General features: G+C 43.3%; 1 protein-coding gene across 1 annotated transcript in view; it reads right to left on the bottom strand.

Moving 5' to 3' along the window:
- Positions 1 to 257: 257 nt before the first annotated feature.
- Positions 258 to 21399, bottom strand: part of golga2 (golgin A2) — a 70585-nt gene continuing 49443 nt past the window's right edge. Inside the window, exons 21-26 of the mRNA XM_038782467.1 lie at positions 18962 to 19067; positions 15847 to 15929; positions 12241 to 12343; positions 10382 to 10488; positions 7728 to 7887; positions 258 to 5042 (exon numbers count right to left, since the gene is read on the bottom strand). Coding sequence (XP_038638395.1) covers positions 4789 to 5042; positions 7728 to 7887; positions 10382 to 10488; positions 12241 to 12343; positions 15847 to 15929; positions 18962 to 19067 — 813 coding nt within the window. The 3' untranslated portion in view covers positions 258 to 4788. The remainder of the gene's footprint in view (positions 5043 to 7727; positions 7888 to 10381; positions 10489 to 12240; positions 12344 to 15846; positions 15930 to 18961; positions 19068 to 21399) is intronic.

Genomic DNA, 21399 nt, shown 5'->3' with positions numbered 1-21399 from the left:
CTGACCCTGAAAAGCGACAGTAAATTGTCGGGGCCGTCAATTGCTACTCCTGGCCGAGATCAGTTAACTGAACACAGATCGAGGATTAAACCTTGGACTTGGCCACGTCCATGATGGAAACTGCCTCGGGTGGGGGGGGGGGGGGGGGGGGGGGGGGGGGGGTGTCTAAACAAGCACGTTTCCTCAACACTTAACCAAATATTGTGTCCTCAGAAAACTTGTCAGATTTAAACCAAAATAAAAGGCCAAGAGATGAGTGCAATTTATTAAATCAGTTTATTTAACAAGAAAGTCCAACAGGATCGCTCAAGTATAATAGACTTTTTTCTTCTATATGTGTTTCTCTTCATTGTTTAAGAAAATTGATTCTTCACTCCCAAATAAATACCGCAATATACTAAAATCATAGCCCCCGACCTCCTTTTAATTAGATTCAAGTTATGGTGTACACCATGAAGAACAGCTGAAAATGCTGCCAATCTCTTTTCCATAATGAATTTACAAACTCTTAACACACATACGCCATATACAGAATTGTTTGCACCTGGCATTGAGAGGCTGTACATTAATCTTTGTCTTTTTTGTTTAAATATATACAGTATGGCAACTCAGAACATAACTACATTCCAGAAATCAACATGAAAGTTCCTTAACCTCCTGGCTTTTGTTTCCGCAATTTGCGTCACACGGCAGCAGGAACGTGAAAGGTCGGGGTGGGGGGTGGGATCTTCCTCCCTTGCGAATCAAAACAATACAAAGCCACTTATTGTTGTCGTGTTCGATGGGAATTTTTCAGAGAAAACAAGGGGGGGCGGCGGGGGGAAACAGTTCTGTAAACTGAGAAATGCAAATAAATCAGGCAAAAAAAAAATGCAAAGTGTCAAATCTGGAATCGTGACCGAGGAAAAACTACTCAACTGAGGGGTGGCATTAAATGTTCTGAATTCCGAAGATATCCAAATCTCTGGCACCAACGAACACCATGGATATTTAAGCCAGGGTTGAACACATGGGAATCACATGAAACCGGTCTCAGCTTTGGTAAACTGGGAGGGGCGGAATTAGCAAAACGTCATGTTAGAAATCTGTCATGGTTTAAAAAACTAACGGCAGTGGGAGGGTCAGGTAATTTACAGGTGGAGTCCAAAGGACTCCCTGCCTCCACGTCTAACGAAATACTGATACTGTTGGAAAGAGAGGATATCATGGAGGGGAAAGGACAGAATACTGCGATCATATTACTGTTGGCATTCCAAAGGCCTCTATATAACAAGAGGTAGAAGATAGATCTGCAGATAAATTGCAGAATGATGCAAGAACCACAGAATGGTGATACTGAGGGACTTGGAATTACTGATACATTGACTGGGAGGATGAGTAATGCCAATTAGAGACCAAAGGAAGTAACTTCCGTGTAGAGGAGCAAGACATGGGCATAGTTCTTAAAAGAATAATTTGCTTCTGTTTCCCCAAAGTGACGAAACAGACATTGTAGATAAGGGGGTGGCTGATGAATTATAGGATGGGATGAACATCACGAGGAAGGAAATATCGGGGCATTTAGTATCCTTGGAAGTGGATAAATCACCAGGCCCAGATTAAATATATCCCAGATTGCCAAGGGAAGAAATATCTGATCACGCCTCTGGCTGCAGGCGCAGAAAACATGGCAGACCTTCAGAATCTATGTACAGATAAACATGACACACCGATACAATTCCACCAGGTACATGAAAACATGATACTTCGAGGATTCTCATGAGCAGAAAGCCAGCTGAAGGACAAAATAACTGAAGGATAGAGTCGATCTTTATAATTTTTACTTTTAAAATAATTTATTTACAGTTATATATTACACACATACACCACCTAACCCAACCACCAGTTTCATTCTGCATCTCTAGGGGCACATAAATCCCAGGTTAATGGCACCACTTATATACAATGATACACAATTCATGTACAATTAACAGGTATATCATGTTTTCTTGCACATGACAGAGTTATGAAGCTGTGGCATGATTATCTGCCTGTGTACAGGCAAACATGGCACACTTCCACACTGACCATGTACAGGTAAAACGTGACATCTTGACAATCTGTCTGCATACAGGTAAACTTGACATCTTCACTTTCTGACCACATACGGGTAAACCTAATGCATCTTCGCAGTCTGTGCACAGGTAAACATGGCACACTTCTACACTGACCATGTACAGGTAAACATGACGCATCTTCACAGTCTGTGTACAGGTAAATTTGACATCTTCACTTTCTGACCACATATGGGTAAACTTGACACATCTTCGCAATCTGTCTGTATACAGGTAAACTTGACAACTCCACTCTGACGACGTACTGATAAACCCAACACCTTAAATATGTCCAGGTACAGGTAACCATGGCACAACTTTACAATCTGATCAAGAACCGATAACCATTGCACATCTTCACATTCAGACCATCCGCAGGTAAACTTGACACCTTCACAATCTGTCTGTATGCAGGTAACCATGACACACCTCCATGATCTGACCATGTACAGGTAAGGTACCCAGGGTGCATCTTCACATTCTATTTGCAGGTAAATATGACATCTTCACAATCTGACCATGTACGGTTAAACATGGCACACTGATGAGTGAGAGTGGAGATAGCAGAAGGGCTTGCCATAATCTTCCAAACTTTCACTGATACAGGAGCCATGCGAGAGGATTGGAGAGTGGCAAATGTGACAACCTTGTTCGAGAGGGTGTAAGGCCATTCCTAATAACTAGTTTCAGTGTTGGGGAAGGTTATGAAAGCAATAATCAGGGGAAATAAATAATCAGGCACTTGGAGAGGTTTGAATTAAGGAGAGCCAGAATGAAGTTGCCATGTTCCTTCATTAAAACACTGACTTGGCCCCAACTGGAGTATTATGCCCAATTCTGGGCTCTGACCTTTAGGAAGCTTTGAGAGAAGATGCAGAAAATGTTTAAGAATTCAGTCATGAGGATAAACATGAGAAAAATTCAAAATCATGAGGGTACAAAAGGGATTCAACAAGTATGTTGCAAAGAATGGAGAATTTTAGTTTGAGGGAAGCTTGGACAGGCTGGATTTGTTTGCTTTCTAACAAAGGGTGCCAAAGGGAGATTTAATTCAGGAGCATAAAAAATTGAGGGGTCCAGAGAGAATAGAGAAGGACCTTTTTCCAATCAGCAGAGAGATCAACACAAAGAAAAGGGGCACAGTTTGAAAGGATAAGTGGGTAATGGAGGAGAAGGTCTTCCACCCAGAGGGTTGAGGGGATCTGGACATCCCTGCTTGTTAAGGGTGGTGGAGACAGAAACTCTCACTCCATTTAAAAACACGTGGATTATATATTTGAGATTCTGCAACCGAAGGGGCTACAGACCACAAGCTGGAAGTTGGGACTAGCTAAACTGATTTTGTCGAATGGCCTCCTTGTGCTCTGTAGGAAATCTACAATTGTGTAATTCTACGGCTTTGGATTGGTAGACATGTCACACAGCTTCCGAGGCTCAGCACGCGACTCATTGTACTTTCCCCTTGCTTACGGTGCATTCACCAGTGTGAACCTCATTAAAAACTAGAGCAACAGAAAATTACAGGACAGTATCATGGAATCCCTGCAGTACTGAAGACGGCAGCCAATCGGCCCATCAAGTCTGCACCGACCCTCTGAAAGAGCACTCCACCAAAGCCCACTTCCCCTGCTACCTCAATAACCCATTAACCTAACCTGCACATCCCTGGATACTACGGGGCAATTTATCACGGCCAATCCAGCTAACCTGCACATCTTTTGACTGCAGGAGGAAACTGGAGCACCCGGAGGAAATCCACGCAGACATGGGGAGAACGTACAGACTCCACACCCAGGCCGGAATTAACACGAGACCCCTGCGCTGTGAGGCAGCAGTGCTAGTGTACTGTGCTGCCCCTAATGGGCCCAAATTCTGCTGAGGTGAAGGTTCAACGGAAGCCGGGAGCCCTTGGTAGCTCACTCGTGTCTTATTCTGAACATAAAAGCCCGGGACAAGGAGGATCAAAAGTTAATTTGATCTCGGGGTCACGCCTGTTCCTCTGGTTGAACATCACACACATGCATGGCTGTGCCTTTACCTACTGGACCATTTTTGGGGGGGGGGGGGGGGGGGGGGATGACTCTATAAATGCATTTTTAAATTAAGTACAATTTTTTTCAGCAGTTTAAAGAAAGATAATTTTTTTTAAAACACTTAATACATAAAATAGTGGGAATGCCTATTTTAGAATTAAAAGTATTTTCACAATTCCCCATCACCGTCTGGTTGTAACAGAAATGTACTAAGTTGCCATAGAGCCTTAAGGATAGATAGTGTGATAGTCTACAAAAGCAGTCAGGACAAATGGCTACTGATTGGGACAATCATATCATTATTACTTGAGAATTACAATAACTCAAATCTTTGGGAAGGGAAGGTAGGAGTGGAAATTACTGGAGTAGGATTGAAAAGATCCACAATATAAATGATTATGTTTGTAAACGGTTTCAAAGCAGCTGTTAAAGGGACTGTTTAGAATTACTGTAACCTTTTTACTGAGGCATTAATAGAGGTCATGCTAGATTAACACTGGCACTCGGTAGAACCTAGACTTCGCTGGCCTCAAAGATTCCTCATGTTATACCAAAGTTGCTTATCGACGTACTCAGCCATTTAGATCCTTAACTATATAACTTTTTACAACGCTCTCGCCCCCCAAAATATTGTATTCCCTGTGCCTGAATGGATCAGATCTCTAGACGACTTCAATCTTCATTACTCCATTTTCAGTAAGCTTGTAGAAAAGGGGAACACAGTTGATAAAGGTCAGGGTTGAGCTGGGTTGAACCTGCGGGTTTTGGATTTCTTCGGTAAGTTCTATGATCTTTTTTGTAGTGTAGTCCTTGGAGGGTAAACCCGCTTTTGGTGCAGGGCCTCTGCTGGAAGAGCGGGAGCTGGGCGAAGTGCTTTCAGACTCAATATCATCCGCCAAGCTGATATCTTCTAGATCTGGAGGTGGAAAAAAAATTAAAGGCATTACTCTGGCTGAGAATTTCTCTGGTTATTGAAGTGTTCTGGCCCAGCCTAGATGTTAACAACGAGGAGAAAATGCAGTTTGCAAAAATAATAAAAAAAGAAAATTCACTTCTCAAATTGGCAAAATCCACCATTTTGCAACAACTGAAATCAAAAAGGTTATATCCGGCAGACAAAAAAAACCACTCCTTTATCCCTAGAGCTATTAACACAAACCAAAGCCATGTGCATCAGAATCGGTATGACTGCAGAGTACCAGTGTCTCTGCATCTTCAGTGTCACTGAAACAGTGATCGCAGCACAATTGAGTTCAATGTAATGTTTAAAAGGGAAAAGCATAAATCAGCTACTAGAATTTTAGATTTAGGCACAGCCGACCTTAATGAGATGAGACAGAGACTGTCCAGAGTAAACTGGGAAAATCTGCCAATGGGTAAAACAACTGAAGAAAAGTGGATGATGTTTAAAGAGACATTTAACGCAAAACGGAACCAATTTATGCCCCAGAGAGGGAAAAGCTTCACTTCACAGAAAAAAAATAGCCATGGACAACTATATAATTAATGAACAGTATAAAACTAAAAGAAAGGGCTTACAAAAAATTACAAAACAGTGCAGCTCCTATCAAATGGGAAAGATACAAAGGCCAGAAAAGTAGCTTATAAGACTGATGAAAAGGGATTAAGAAAACTGGCAAGAGGCATTCAAATCAATAAAAAGTTTTATAGTTACATTTTTTTTTTTTTTAAATTGAGAGTTCCAGGACAGAACCTGGGACCTCGGCGCCGTGAGGCAGCAGGGCTAACCCACTGCGCCACCATGTTGCCCGTTTTATAGTTACATAAAGGGAAAGCGTAGTCAGGAGCAATATTAGCCCACTAAAGACTGAAAGTGGGTTATTGTCAATGACTATGGGGAAATGGTAGATATGTTGAATAGTTGCTTTGCCTCTGTATTCACAGTAGAAGGGGAGGACAGCTTTCCGGACCTCCCGAGGACATTAATAGTGGTTCAGGGATAGGGACAAAATAGAATTAACGCAAGGAAAACATTGATAATTCATGGATCTTAAAGAGTGAAAAATCCCCAGGAACTGACTATTTCCATCAGAGGGTGTTAAATACGTAGGGGAGCACATTGTAGATGCACCAACTATAATCTTTTAGAGTTGCCTAGATTCAGGAGTGATCCCTCTGGATTGGAAAATTGTTCATGTCACTCCGGTTTTTAAAGATGAAAGAGGAAAACCAGGGAATTACAGACAAGTTAGCCTAACATCAGTGGTGGGGAAATTGTTGGGACCTATAATCAAGGATTGGGTAACTGAACACCTCAAACATTTTCAGTTAATCGGAGAGTCACCGTGGGTTAATGACAGGTAGGTAGGTCATGCCTCACAAACCTCATTGGACTTTTTGAACAGGTGACCATGGTAGTGGACAGGGAATATCTATGGATGCTGTTTATATGGACTTCCAGAAAGCATTTGATAAAGTTCCAGATAAGAAAGACTGTTAACTAAGGCCAAAGTCCACAGAATGGAGGGCAAATTACTGACATGGCTGGGAAATTGATTGAATGGCAGGTGACAGAAAGAGGGATAATGGGTAGAGGGATAATGGGTAGAGGGATAATGGGACATTGGCAGGATGTGACTGGTGGTGTCCCAAAGGGGTCTGTGAGAGAGCCTCAATTGTTCACATTATTCATTCTACTTGGATAATGGCATTGAAAGCCATATATTAAAATTTGCTGATGACACAAAGTTGGGTGGCATTGTAAATGACAGCATAAAATTACAAAGGAATATTGATAGACTAGGTGAATGGGCAAAACTGTGGCAGATGGATTTCAATGTAAGCATGTGTGAGGTTATCCATTTTGGACCAAAAAATAGATTAGGATACTTTCCAGATGGTGTGAAGCTATATTCACTGGATGACCAAAGCGACCTGGGGTTTAGATATATAGATCTTTAAAATGCCATGAACAAGTTCAGAAAGTAATCAAGAAGGCTGGCCTTTATATCTATTCATGCAATGTGGAGTATAAGGCCACAGGAGCTATGTTGCAGCTTGACAAAACCCTGGATAGACCCCACCTGGAGTCACTATGAGGAGATCTGTGCACCACACCCAAGGAAGGATATTTGGCCATGGAGAGAGTGCAACAAAGGTTTACAAGAATGATACCTGACCTTCAGGGGTTAAGTTACGAGGAGAGATTCTACAAATTAGGTCTATTTTCTCGAGAATTTAGAAGATCACAGGGTGATGTCATCCAAGTGTTCAAAATATTAACAGGAAAAGACAGGGTAGATAAAGATAAACTGTTATGACTGGTTGGAGATTCTAGAACTAGAGGGCACAGTCTAAACATTAGGGCCAGACCATTCAGGAGAAGTTCTAGGGAGCACTTCTACACACAAAGGTTGGTGGAGGTTTGGAATCGGTTCCACAAATGGCAACTGATGCTAGATCAGTTGTTAATTTTAAATCTGAGATACATTTTTGTTAAGCAAAGGTATTAAGGGACATGAGCCAAAGGCAAGTATATGGAATTAGGTCACAGATCAGCCATGATCACACTGAATGGTGGGGCAGGCTAAAGGGGCCTGATGGCCTACTCTGTTCCTAGAATTACTTAAAAATGACAAACCTTCGATATTTGACACCAGGTCTTCTTCTAGTACGTCCTGTCGCATTTCAGGTGTTAATGGCATCTTCGACTCTCTGATGAAACGAACATATCTATCGTACCACTTCTTTCTCTCACCCGCCAAGTCCAGCGAAAGCTCCTGCAGTTCTCCTAATTTTTTCTGAAAAGATAGTTAACACCGCATGGTTATACTAAATAATAATCATGGGTTAAACTGTTGGGAGGAAAAAAAATACAATAACTATCACGAGATAAAAAGTATGCGGGAAACTAATGGGGTTAAAGACCGATAGGTCCCTTGGACCGGATGGGCTGCATCCTGGGATATTGAAAGAAAGTCGCGACAGATGCACTGGTAGTAATATTCCAAGAATTCTGAAAAAGTTCCAGTGGATTGGAAAATTGCCACTGTAACACTTATCAAAAAAGGAGGGAGATTTAAAAAAAAACAACGGGTAATTATAGGCCTGTTAGCTTAACATCTGTCACTGGGAAATCGTTAAGAGCCCATTATAAAGGAGGTAATAGGAAAGAATTTAGAAATAAGTCTTGCTTAAACTATAGACAGCACTAATTTTGAAAAGTATAAATTTAGATTACCCAATTCTTTTTATTTTCCAATTAAGGCACAGTTTAGCGTGACCAATTCACCTACCCAACACATCTTTGGGTTGTGGTGCTGACATCCCACAGACATAGGGAGAATGTGCGAACTCCACACGGACAGTGATCCGGGGCTGAGATTGAATCCGGGCCCTTGGCGCCGTGAAGCAGCAGTGCTAACCACTGTGCCACCATGCTGCCACTAAAGGCACTAATTAGACCACACCTGGAATGGAGAACAATTTTGGTCCCTTATCCAAGGAATGATACACCGGCATTGGAAGCAGTCCAGAGAAGGTTCACTCAGCTGATTCAGGGCATGGAGGGATTTTCTAATGCGGAGGGGCTGAGTAGGTTGCACTCCAATATTAGAGTTAAGAAGAAATAGAGGCCCACCTTATTGAGACATATAGCATTCTCGGGGGCTTGACAAGGTAGATGCTGCGAGATTGTATCCCCTTGTGGGAGAGTCTTGGACCAGAGTTAGGGGGTCACCCATTTAAGATGGAGTTGAGGAGAAATTTATTCCCTCTGAGGGTAATGAATCTGTGGAATTCTTTACCGCAGGGGGCGAGAGAGGCTGGGTTGCCATGTTCAAGGCTGAGATAAACAGGCCTTTAATCAGTAAGGGAATCAAGGGTTATAGGGATAAGGCAGGAAAGTGGAGCGGAGGTTTATCATATCAGATAAGTTATAATCCCATTGAATGGCAGAGCAGACTCGAAGGGCTGAATGGTGTACTTCTGCCATGGTCTCAATTTTAAAACATTAGGATGACTAGAATTTCTTTCCTCAGAACAATTCTACACACACCTTACCCACTGATCAGGCAGTTAACTGAACAAACTAGCAAAAAAACAGATGGCACTTCAGTCAACATAGATAGATTTTTCTTCACTGACCATCAAAAGATCTTGAAAAGCCCACTACTGTCTACTGGTTTTCTAATGAGTCAAATATGGATTTTAGGGGCACCATTGCAGTTACTATAGGACAAGACGACCTAGTGGTGTGGTGTAATGACAACAATCTCGCCCAATCTCAGCAAAATTAAGGAGCTGGTCACTGTCTTCAGGAAGCAAAGTATCGTACACACCCCTGTCTGCATCAATGGTGCTGAGGTGGCGATGGTTAACAGCTTCAGATTCCTGGGTGTGCACATCAACAATCTGTCCTGGTCCACCGACGGCGACGCTACAACAAGGAATGCGCAACAGCGCTTATACTTTCTCAGGAAACAAAGGAAATTCAGCATGTCCACATTGACTCTTACCAACTTTTACAGATGCACCATACAAAGCATCTCATCTGGCTGCATCACAGCCTGGTATGGCAACTGCTCGGCCCAAGACCATAAGAAACTGCAGAGAATCATGAACACCCAGTCCATCGTGCAAACCCGCCTTCCATCCATTGATTCGGTCTACACTTCCCGCTGCCTTAGGAAAGCGGGCAGCAAAATCTACTGAGTAGTACTGCACTCTGTTCACCCAATGCATGCACCTACGTATTTACATTGTGTATTTATGCATGTCCTGTGATCTACCAGGACTGTACGCAGAACAATACTTCTCACTGTACCTCAGAAGGCACTGACAATAAATCAAATTCAATTTGGGGCAATTTTGCACAATGACCACATCTCAACTGATATTAATTCAGCACCTTCAAGGGGCAGCACGGTGGCACAGTGGTTAGCATTGCTGCCTCACAGCGCCGTGGTCCCAGGATTGATCCCAGCTACAGAGTTTGCACATTCTCCCCGTGTTTGCGTGGGTTTCGCCCCCACAACCCAAAGATGTGCAGGGTAGGTGGATTGGCCACGATAAATTGCCCCTTAATTGGAAAAAATGAATTGGGCACTCTACAATTCTATTTTTTTTTTAAATTCAGCACTTTCAGAAAACTGGACTCAGCAATATCTTGCAGTCACGTCCCCCACACCACCTCTTAATAGATATGAGAGAAGCTTGGACTGTTTTAAGAGAAAGAGTGACAGAGATAAGCATCTTAAAAGGGCAGACATTCAGCAGCATAGGGACCACATTTACCCGGAGCTTCTCCTTATCCTGAGCCAGTTTGCAGATGTACTCTTCTTTCACCATGTGCCTCTGCTTGAGTATTGCTCTCTGTTTTTGGTAGAGTTCAATGTATTCACCTAGAGGCAAAGGATAAACAAAATCAGACCATCTTATTTCATTGGAAAGGAACATTCAAGCCTATCCACAACCACAGTCACTTCCAGCAAAAGGGAAGGAAAAACTGGAAGGAAAAACAATTGCAAGACTTTGGGGGACAGAGCAAGCGAATGGATAGCTTTTTCAAAGACCTGGCACACCGATCAAGGACTAAATGATATCTTTCTGCACTGTATCACTTGAGCAATCTTCTGTGAGCTAAGTCTGGGCCATATAAAAATTTTTTAATGCCACTGAACCTCAACAAGGTTTCAGGTATGCCACAGCTGCTACATTGGCCCCGGCCAAATGATTTGTCCACATTAAGCTGGTTACCTTATTACTAAACATTTTTCAAAAGGGATCTTCCGCTCAAGATGTTCCAAAGAGACACTGACCAGCAGGGAATCAATAACAAAGAGCAATTCTGCTGGATCTAGAACTCCCAATCCTGTTCCCATTCTCCATGGCTGCTACCAGCACTCAACAGTGCTGGACTAGAACATAGAACAGTACAGCACAGAACAGGCCCTTCGGCCCTCGATGTTGTGCCGAGCAATGATCACCCTACTCAAACCCACGTATCCACCCTATACCCGTAACCCAACAACCCCCCCCCCCTTAACCTTACTTTTTAGGACACTACGGGCAATTTAGCATGGCCAATCCACCTAACCCGCACATCTTTGGACTGTGGGAGGAAACCGGAGCACCTGGAGGAAACCCACGCACACACAGGGAGGACGTGCAGACTCCGCAAAGACAGTGACCCAGCCGGGAATCGAACCTAGGGCCCTGGAGCTGTGAAGCATTTATGCTAACCACCATGCTACCGTGCTGCCATTGAAAATCGCTTATTGTCACGAGTAGGCTTCAATGAAGTTACTGTGAAAAGCCCCTAGTCGCCACATTCCGGCGCCTGTTCGGGGAGGCTGTTATGGGAATCGAACCGTGCTGCTGACCTGCTTGGTGTGCTTTCAAAGCTAGCGACTTAGCCCTGTGCTAAACAGCCCCGACTGAGCAATAACAAAATCAATTGGAACCAACAAGCTGCTCTTTTGCAAGAAAGGAGCTACTTTATTGCATCTTAGCAAAAGGTGCTCCTCAAATGACTTGTTCCATTGAAAAGAAAATGAAGTGTTTACATACAAAGGATTAAGGTGTTGCAGACTTAACTATAATACAAATTAGAAATTCATCACAGCACTTTCCTCAATGGCCGAGTTAGTCAATCTTGGGAGGTTTAGCAGTGCAGGTGAGAGAGGTCATGGGGTCAGAGAAAATCAGTCTAGAATTTCCATTCCGAGTTGCTGTAGATCAATTCTTGATGAAGACAGCACAGGATCAGGCTTGATGGTGACATCAGTCATGAAAAAAAATGGCCTTCAATCACTACTTAAGCTTTTTCAGAAAGGAGATGGAGGGAGACAGATGGAGAATCAGGGGCACTAGGGTTGGGGTGGGGGTGGGGGGGCCAAGTGAGATGGAGAAGTTGGAACGTGAATTTGTGTATGATAAAACAACTATAATTTTAACAGCAAGGTCTCTCATCGGTCGGGGGGTAGCTCACAGAATATGTAATTAAAATGAAAATCGCTTATTGTCACAAGTAGGCTTCAAATTAAGTTACTGTGAAAAGCCCCTAGTCGCCACATTCCGGCACCTGTTCGGGGAGGCAGGTAACGTGGTATTGTAGAACAAGGCAGAGGTTTGTTTCCAATAAGATCACATACCTATTGTATCTGTCTCCCCAGATAACTGTGTGCAATAATGCTCCAGCTGCCCCAACTTATTTTTCAGATCAACCTTTTCCTCCAATAGGTTTGCTAATTGTGCCTATTAACAAAAACGAAGAAGCATGACATTGTGATCAAACAAAAAAAAAAACATGAGTGACCGGAAGAACATTTGATACCGGCGCAAACACAAAGTGCGCTGACATAGGGTTACATCAAAACATTAACCTGTTATTTCTTTCTGCAGATGCTGACAGACCAGCAATGCCTGAATATTAAAAATCTCACCCTTGTATTCAAATCCCCCCATGGCCTTGTCTCACCCCCAACTCTGTATACCCAGACCTTCAACTTCAAGATATCCCAGTTCTCTTTCAATTCCAGCCATAGTTGATTTTCTTCACTCTGCCACTGGCTGTTGTGCCTTCAGCTCTGAAGTTCCCTATCTAAAACCTATTGGACCTCTCTATACATCTCTCCTGCCTTGGGTCTCGTCTGGACCAAGAATTTCAGCATAGACTAGTTGGGCAGAATGGCCTGTTTGTGCAGCAGACTCTATGTAAATTGCTGTTTTAAAGCTACATCTTTGTCCAGGTTTTTGGTCATCTATTCTAATATTTCTATCTCTCGGTGCACATGTCTGTCTGATACCACCGCTGAAGCACCCTTGGACATTTTACTGCATTACTATGTAAATACAAGTTGTTGTTTCAAAATACCAGTCTTTGCACTTTGTTCGTTTCATCCATCTCCAGCAACAATCTGAAATTAAGCCCGTCTGTTTGCAAGCTCTTTATGTTACATTTAGTGTTGAGATGAGCTTCTAATCTCATCCATGCCATCTCGAAGACTGCCTTTACCCACCTGTTTATCACTCGTCTTTGCCTGCATCCTTGCTGGTCTCCCATATTCTAACCTCTACAAAACTCATCCAAACTCTGCTACCCATGTCTTATCTCACAGCAAGTCATATTCCCTCATCACCTCTGTGCTCAAAGACCCACACTGGCTCCCAGTCAATATCTTGAAATTCTCAATCTTGTTTTCAAATCCCTCGAGAACCGTGGCCCTCTCTATCTCTGTAAATTCCTTGAACCCCAGAGCCCACAGATATATCTGCATTCCTCCAATTCTGGCTGCTTGTGTATCGCCAATCATGGTTGTTTCACTATTGGAAGCTGTGCCTTCAGTTGTCTTAGCCCCAAAGCTGGCGAATTCCCTCCAGACACCTTTCCATCTCTCGCTCCCTTACTTTCCTCCTTTCAAGACACTCCTTAAAACCTACCACTTTGACCAAGGTTCTGATCTCGTATCCTCCGCATGGCTCAATGTCACATTGTTGGATAGTGCTCCCCTGATGCACCTGGGAATGTTTCATTACGTTAAAAGGCGCTAAAAGGTGTTGTGTGCATCAATTTGATACTGGCATTTGACACCACCAAAGGCACCCTCGGTACCCGAGAAAATAATGTCTCAGTTGGCCACTCGGGTGGTGCAGCACCTTTGAATCATTCACATTAGGAAACAAGAATAAAACGCACAGGACAAAAAGCTGCCTGTTCTGAATACAGAAAACCACCTGAAATTCAATCTGGATTCTTTGTCTCTCTAACTGTACCCCCGGAGGTAATGGGACATCATTACCCAAATACACACCTACAGTACGAACATACAAATTCGGAGCTAGTCTGCCCCTCGAGCTTTCCCCGTTATTTGATAAGAACATAGCTGATCTGACTGTGGCCTCAACTTTACTTCCCGTCTATCCTCTTATATTAACCTCTCACTCCCTTGTCAATCGAGAAATAAACTCGGATTTAAAAATATTCAACGACCCTGCCTCCACTGCTGCCTGGGGGAGAGAATTAAGGAGACTAACACCTCAGAAATACAGAATTCTCCTCGTCGATGGGAGATCCCTTATTTTTAAAACTACGTCCCTTAGTTTGAGTTTCTCCCATAAAGGATAACGTCTTCTCAACGTCCACCCTGTCAGTCCACTTTGGGTCTTATATACTTCAATATCGTTTCTCGCTCTCTTAAACTCCAATGGTTACAGGCCCTTGAATTACAACTCAAATGCCAGCGTCACAGCTCACCTGTTGTACTTAGCTGTGGCTGATCATGTTTCGCTGTTGAAACCAAAGGTTGCACAGTGGCGAGCACTGTGGCTTCACAGCACCAGGGTCCCAGGTTCGATTCCCCGCAGGGTCACTGTCTATGCGGAGTCTGCACGTTCTCCCCGTGTATGCGTGAGTTTCCTCCGGGTGCTCCGGTTTCCTCCCACAGTCCAAAGATGTGCAGGTTAGGTGAACTGGCCATGGTAAATTGCCCTTAGTGTCCAAAAAGGTTAGGAGGGGTTATTGGGTTATGGGGATAGGGTGGAAGTGAGGACTTAAGTGGGTTGGTGCAGACTCGATGGGGCGAATGGCCTCCTTCTGCTATGTTCTATGTACCATATGCTTAAAAGGTCTATTTTGTGCCAACCTTTCTAACAGCCACATGAAAACAAAAACTTGCATTCATATAGTGCCTTTCACAACCTCAGGATGTCGTAGTGTCTGTTGCCCTTCTGAAGTATTTGGTTATCTGCATTCATTGTTGTATGAAAGAGATGCAGCAGCTAATTTGTGCACAGTCAGATCCCAGAACAATGCAATCATGACCATGTGGTCTATTTCTTGCGACGTTGAGATATACATTTTGGCCAGGGTGTCGGCAAGAACACGTCTATTCTTCAAGTCTGTAGTAACTGCTGGGTAAATTCACTCGTCCTGCACTCAGGTGGAGGCTGCACATGAGAGACGGTGATCACAATACTGTAGTGCCGATTTTCCACCTTGGACCACTTTCAAGCACGTGTGAAATTAATCCTCACATTACCATCATAATAGGATGGCCGGAGATATGTTTTAGACAATTCCCAAAGTAAAACATGGACAAAGGCGACTCTCTTATGCAGGAGACAAGCTTCCATCAGTATCTGTTATCTTCATTAATAATAATAATAATAATAATAATCTTTATTGTCACAAGTAGGCTTACATTAACACTGCAATGAAGTTACTGTGAAAATCCCCTAGTCGCCACATTCCGGCACCTGTTCGGGTACACTGAGGGAGAATTCAGAATGTTCAATTCACCTAACAGCACGTCTTTCGGGACTAGTGGGAGGAAACCGGAGCACCCGGAGGAAACCGATGCAGACACGGGGAGAGCGTGCAGACTCCGCACAGACAGTGACTCAAGCCGGGAATTGAACCTGGGATCCTGGCGCTGTGAAGCAACATCGCTACCCACTGTTCTACCGTGCCGGCCGTGTGCTACTGTGTAATGTCCTTCAGGGAAGGAAATCTGCTTCCAAACCTGGTCTGGGCCACTTGTGACTCCTGGCTCACTGCAATGTGGCAACTGCCCTCTGAAATGGCCTAGCAAGCTGCTCAGCTAAAGGGCAATTAGGGATAGGAAACAAATACCCATGAAAGAATAAAAAAATTAATAAAAAGATGCAAAAAATACAAACCACCACGTCCTTCAAAGTTGTTGTAAAATGGGTGCATGAGAGTTTGCACCAAAGGGGAAATAAAATCTCCATTTACTCACCTGCAACTTGTCCATAGTAGTTTTCAAGGTGTCGTACAGATTTGTTGGTACTGTGTCTGCATCATTTTCTGCTCCCGTAGCTCCTGAGGAGACAAAAAAAAAGTTACGAAAAACCCTACAAAAGAAATATTACTCACATACTGACGGCACAAGCTAATACAAGAGACAAGTTATGTGAAAATAAACTTTAGTTCAATAAAAGCTTTAATTTACAGCTTCCAGAGTTTTGGGGCAGGATACAATTCTCACAGAGGAGGGTCCAATGTTAGGCAACTACAAAGAAACCACAATCCACTGGCCAATAACGACGTTCAAGAGGGGCAGGATACAGAGCAGGACAGTTGGGTATTTTAAATGTTGATGGCAAGATATTGAAGAACAGGGGATTGAGTGTTCCACAGAATCTTTCAGCACAAGAGGTCATTTCACCCATCATACCCAGCTCTTTCAAAGAACCAACAAACAGCCCCCTCCTTTACTCCTTCCCTGTAAATTTCACTTTTAAAAGTACTTATCCAATTTTTTTTCTTTGAAAACTCACTATTGATCAGTTTCTGCCAACCTTCTTGAGAAGGCACTCTAAATAACAACTATTAAAAAATTCTAATTTCCCACTTTGTTTTTTGTCTCTACACTGGTGGATCTGATGGTTATTGGTGACTATGTAATTTATTGTACTATACGTTCTTGCATGCCATTCTCCCCATTGCAGCGAGGGTTAACTCGTCTTCCTTCAATGTTATAGGTCACTAGTGCGATTTTAAAAAAGGTTACTTTGTGGAGGTCAGAAACGCAGTCACGTTGCACAAAACACCTCTTTTACAGTCAGGCCCAAAAAACAAGTGGCGATCCCAGATATCTACATGGTAGGGAAAGCCTCGCTGCGATATCCAGCCATGGATCAACGCTGGTGTGTATGAGCCAGAAGATTGAGGGTTCAAAATCCCACTCGAAGGCTGGAGTACAAAAATAAAGACTGATGTTCCACTCCCGCACTGTCAGAGGCGACATTAACCAGAGACCTCGCTTGCACTCTCAGATGCGTGTTGAATAGCCCACGGCCATTATTTTGTAGAGCAGCAGGGGAGTTAACTCCTGTGTCCTGGCCAACATTTATCTTTCAATCAAAGTGACACAAACAGATGATCAAATTGCTGCCTGTGACAACCTGCTGCATGCAAATTGGCTGCTGTGTTTCCCATGTTTTAATTAAAATAACTTAATTGACTGTAAACCTCTTCAGAACGTCCTGAGATTGCAAGAGGGGCTATATAAATGCATGCCTTTCTTAAAGTCACATATAAATTGTCGATAAAATGAAATATTATTATAGGAATATATAGTATTAACATACATTAGGTTTGAAAAATAGATGGTGTTAACTATCCCATGCCTTCATGTCAGATTATTCAGCAGATAATACCAACACGACAAATCAAATCACCATTTCATTTCTGTAAAATCTATTCCAGACAAAAAAAGATCACATTTGATTAGAGAATGCCAAGCTACTAACTGTATTCGGGATATCTAGAGGGTGATCGTCCAGCTACATTCATACGGATAATTTTTGTCATCTAATATTAGTCACCATTTAAAAACTAACATGAGTGCAGGGAGGAGAGACTCTACATTCCTATACAATACTCAGCCTGATCAACCTGAGGGACAAATTCTGAATCACTGCACCAAACTCCGGTAACCAGCAGCATTACAGATACTGACGTGTGCTCAAAGCAACCGTCAAAATGATTCACATACTCTACTCAGACTGCTGTGGCAGTCGTGATCCTTCAATAATATATAATGGGTGGCATGGTAGCACAGTGGTTAGCATCATTGTTTCACAGCGTCAGGGTTCAATTCCCGCCTGGGTCATGTTATATTCCTTGCCAAGATAGCCAGATATGTTGACAAAGAATATAAAACTAAGAAGTTTAAATCAAAACTAATTTATTTTACACTACTTAACTTGATTAGGTTCACACACTTTACTGAACAATAAAATAATAGTACTGAATCTGCGATACAGTAATTAATAATCTCCTCTAATTTAGAAACTACACTGACTCAGCCTCACACTATCCTTCTATATTGAAATCTCCATTAGCTTCCCCCCAGCACGCCTAGAGACACAGCCTTTTGTATGATCACTCATGTGACGCCATCTAGTGCTGATATACATGCACTCTCTCTTGTTAACCCTTTCCTATACTTATATATATATATTTATATACTGCCTGTGCGGAGTCTGCATGTTCCCCCGTGTCTGCGTTGGTTTCCACCGGGTACTCCGGTTTCCTCCCACAAGTCCCGAAAGACGCACTTGTTAGGTGAATTGGACATTCTGAATTCTCCCTCCGTGTACCCGGAGTGTGACGACTAGGGGATTTTCACAGTAATGTCATTGCAGTGCTAATGTAAGCCTACTTGTGACAACAATAAAGATTATTATTGTTGGTGAACAGATATAAAATACAAACTACAAACCCTCACACAACCATATCGCAGGAATTATTTGGAAGTCACGGGATTCAACTCAGGGACAGGAGAACTGGTGGGATTGAATGGTTTTAGATTACATTGTCAGCGGGACCCCCTGAAGAATCATGCACTCCCCCCACCCTGCCTTCTGACATGTTAACCAGCATTCAAAAAGGAACTTGAATGAATATGCAGGTTATAGTAGAGTAGTTTACAATGGATGTTGGTTTTCAACAGTCCTTTCCATTGTATTTTTAGTGCAGAATCTATGGAAGTCTCACCAGAGCAACAGCAGCGTCATGTAGAGGTGTGGATAGCCTCCAATTATAAACACTATATTATTACACTGTACAGTGTTGCCACCATCTGAGTTGACCTATGGAGTATACGAGTACATTACACAAATTTCACTGATTTCAGACATTCTGTAGAATCTATTCCATTCTGCTCCATAATTTCTCTTTTGTGTAATTATCAGGTCACCCTCTTGCTGGAAATTTGCAGTATAAAAGGCAACAAGACCTAGTTGTGGCAAATTCATATCTCCAAAGCGTCAGAGCACTGAGAACTGAAATAAAGCAATTTAAGTGGAAAATACCAAAAAGAATAACTCTGATCGGTTCTTGCTCACCCATTTGAGATGACGTTTGTGGTGGTAGTGCCTGCTGTTGCTGATCCTGGTCCAAGCTTTGCAATGTTAGTTGATCTTGGTTTAGTGCTACATTCTGCAAATCAGCCTGAAGGATGGAAGGAAGGGAATTTCAAAGAAAATTCATAAAGATATCAGGTCACTGGTGGACAACCAGTTAATCGCTCAGGGTCAGACAATTCTGTTTCAGTTATATAAGATTAAACAAAAGACAAAACAATAAAAGTGGTATAGATTGTATGCACAATCATTACTGTATATATGGCCTTAATCCAGGTGTTTAAACCCTGGCAGTACTGCAACACAAATTTGACAGTGGGGGGATGGTGTGTGAAAAGAGGGAGATATTCACCGATCAGGGCACTGTTTCATTCCATTTTCATAGGTTAGAATGTGAGGAGGTTCCTTAACAGCAGCCAATGCAGCTACACCCCATTGTCAAGTACACTATTCCCACCCCACAACTCCTCTTAGGGTTGCTGGAATGCAACAGGAATGGGCTACTAGACCCAACATGTGTGTGCCCTTTCTAACCTACTAGCCTATTCTCACCATCTCTCAACCCCCTTCTTTTACTCAAAACGCACTGAACGTTGAATCAATTTATAATTATAGCCATCTTCCTTGTTATTTTGAGTAAAACCTAAAAATAACACTCACCTAGACTAATTTAAGCATGTTGGAAAAACATTTAAAGATGGATAGCAAGTTTTCATATCGTAATTTATTAGTGAGGTGCTCACAACGTAGTGTTTAAGAACTCTCACAAACTGTACAAAAAAACCCATGCAGTTTGGGATGTTCTACCCATTCCTCCAGATCTACCAACGAAGTCATCGTGATCAAGAATTACACCCTAAACCTTTCCAGTTGCTGATCCACCTGTTGTAATTTTCCATGTATTCCATTTGTTTGTTAAATTCGGTAAGCAGAGAATAGTGGCAGGTTAGAAGATTGGACAGAAGTAAAAAATAGTCAACAACACGGGGGAAATTTCAGTAGCGGTGGTCTGGGAAGCACTGAAGATGGTGGTCACAGTGGAGTTGATCTCGATACAGGCCCATAGGGAGAAGGTGGACAGGGCAGAGACGGACCGTCTGGTAAAGGAGATACTACAGATCGATAGGAGGTATGCGGAGACCCCAGAGGCAGGGCTTGTAAGGAAAAGGCGGAGGCGACAGGCAGAGTTCGGCAGGCCACAATTTTGCTGATTCTGAAGTGGGACAAGAACCCGGAGCTGTGTGGGTCCTACAGGCCGATAACCCTGTTGAAAGTGGATGCCAAATTGCTGGCCAAAATTTTGTCCTCCAGGATTGAGGATGTGTTCCGGACATTATTGTGGAGGACCAGACGGGGTTTGTTAAAGGTAGGCAGTGGTGGCCAATGTAAGAAGGTTGTTAAACATGATCATGATGTCCCCGGAAGGTAGGGAGGTGGAGGTAGTGATCGCAATGGATGCAGAAAAGGCTTTTTAATCGGGTCGACTGGGATTATCTGTGGGAGGTGCTGGGTCGGTTCGGATTTGGGCAGGGCTTTATTGACTGGGTCAGGTTGCTGCATCAGGCTCCTGTGGTAAGCGTACCAGCGAATAGGACAACATCGGACTATTTTAGACTGCACCTGGGGACGAGACAGGGATGCCTCCGCTCCCCACTGTTGTTCGCACCAGCGATAGAGCCGTTGGCAATTGCTCATAGAGCCTCGAGGGGGTGGTCTGGGGGAGGGAGGGGGTGGAGCACAGAGTCTCGCTCTATGCAGACGACTTGATAGGGGATGGAAGAAATCCTGAAGATTCTAGGGGAATTTGGCTGGTCTATGGGCAAACGCGTTGAGTAGAGTCAACACGTCCGCAACACGTGCCAGGCTCAGCCCGATACAATTCAAGGTTGTTCATCGGGCTCACATGACAGTGGCCCGGATGAGCAGATTCTTTGGGGTGGAAGACAGGTGTGCAAAATGTGCGGGAGGACCAGCGAACCATGTCCACATGTTCTGGGCATGTCCGAAGCTTAGGGGATTTTGGCAGCGGTTTGCAGATGTCATGTCCATGGTGTTAAAAACAAGGGTGGCACTGAGTCCAGAGGTGGCGATTTTTGGGGTGTACGAAGACCCGGGAATCCAGGTGGAGAAAGAGGCAGACGTTTTGGCCTTTGCTTCCCTGGTAGCCCGGAGTTGGATACTATTAGCTTGGAGGGACTCAAAGCCCCCGAAGTCGGACATGGCGAGCTTTCTCTGTTTGGAGAAAATCAAGTTCGCCTTGAGAGGGTCACTGTTAGGGTTCACCCGGAGGTGGCAACCGTTCGTCGACTTCTTCGCGGACAATTAATCGTCAGCAGAAGGGGGGAGGAGGTGTGTTTAGTTTAGCTTAGAGAAGGGGGTTAATAAAGGTGGTACCTGTAAGGGAGGGAGATGGCTTTTGC

This window comes from Scyliorhinus canicula, chromosome 21, assembly GCF_902713615.1.
Source record: "Scyliorhinus canicula chromosome 21, sScyCan1.1, whole genome shotgun sequence".
NCBI lineage: Eukaryota > Metazoa > Chordata > Chondrichthyes > Carcharhiniformes > Scyliorhinidae > Scyliorhinus > Scyliorhinus canicula.
The sequence above is the reverse complement of the archived record's forward strand: the minus strand, read 5'-3'. Positions and strand labels throughout refer to the sequence as shown.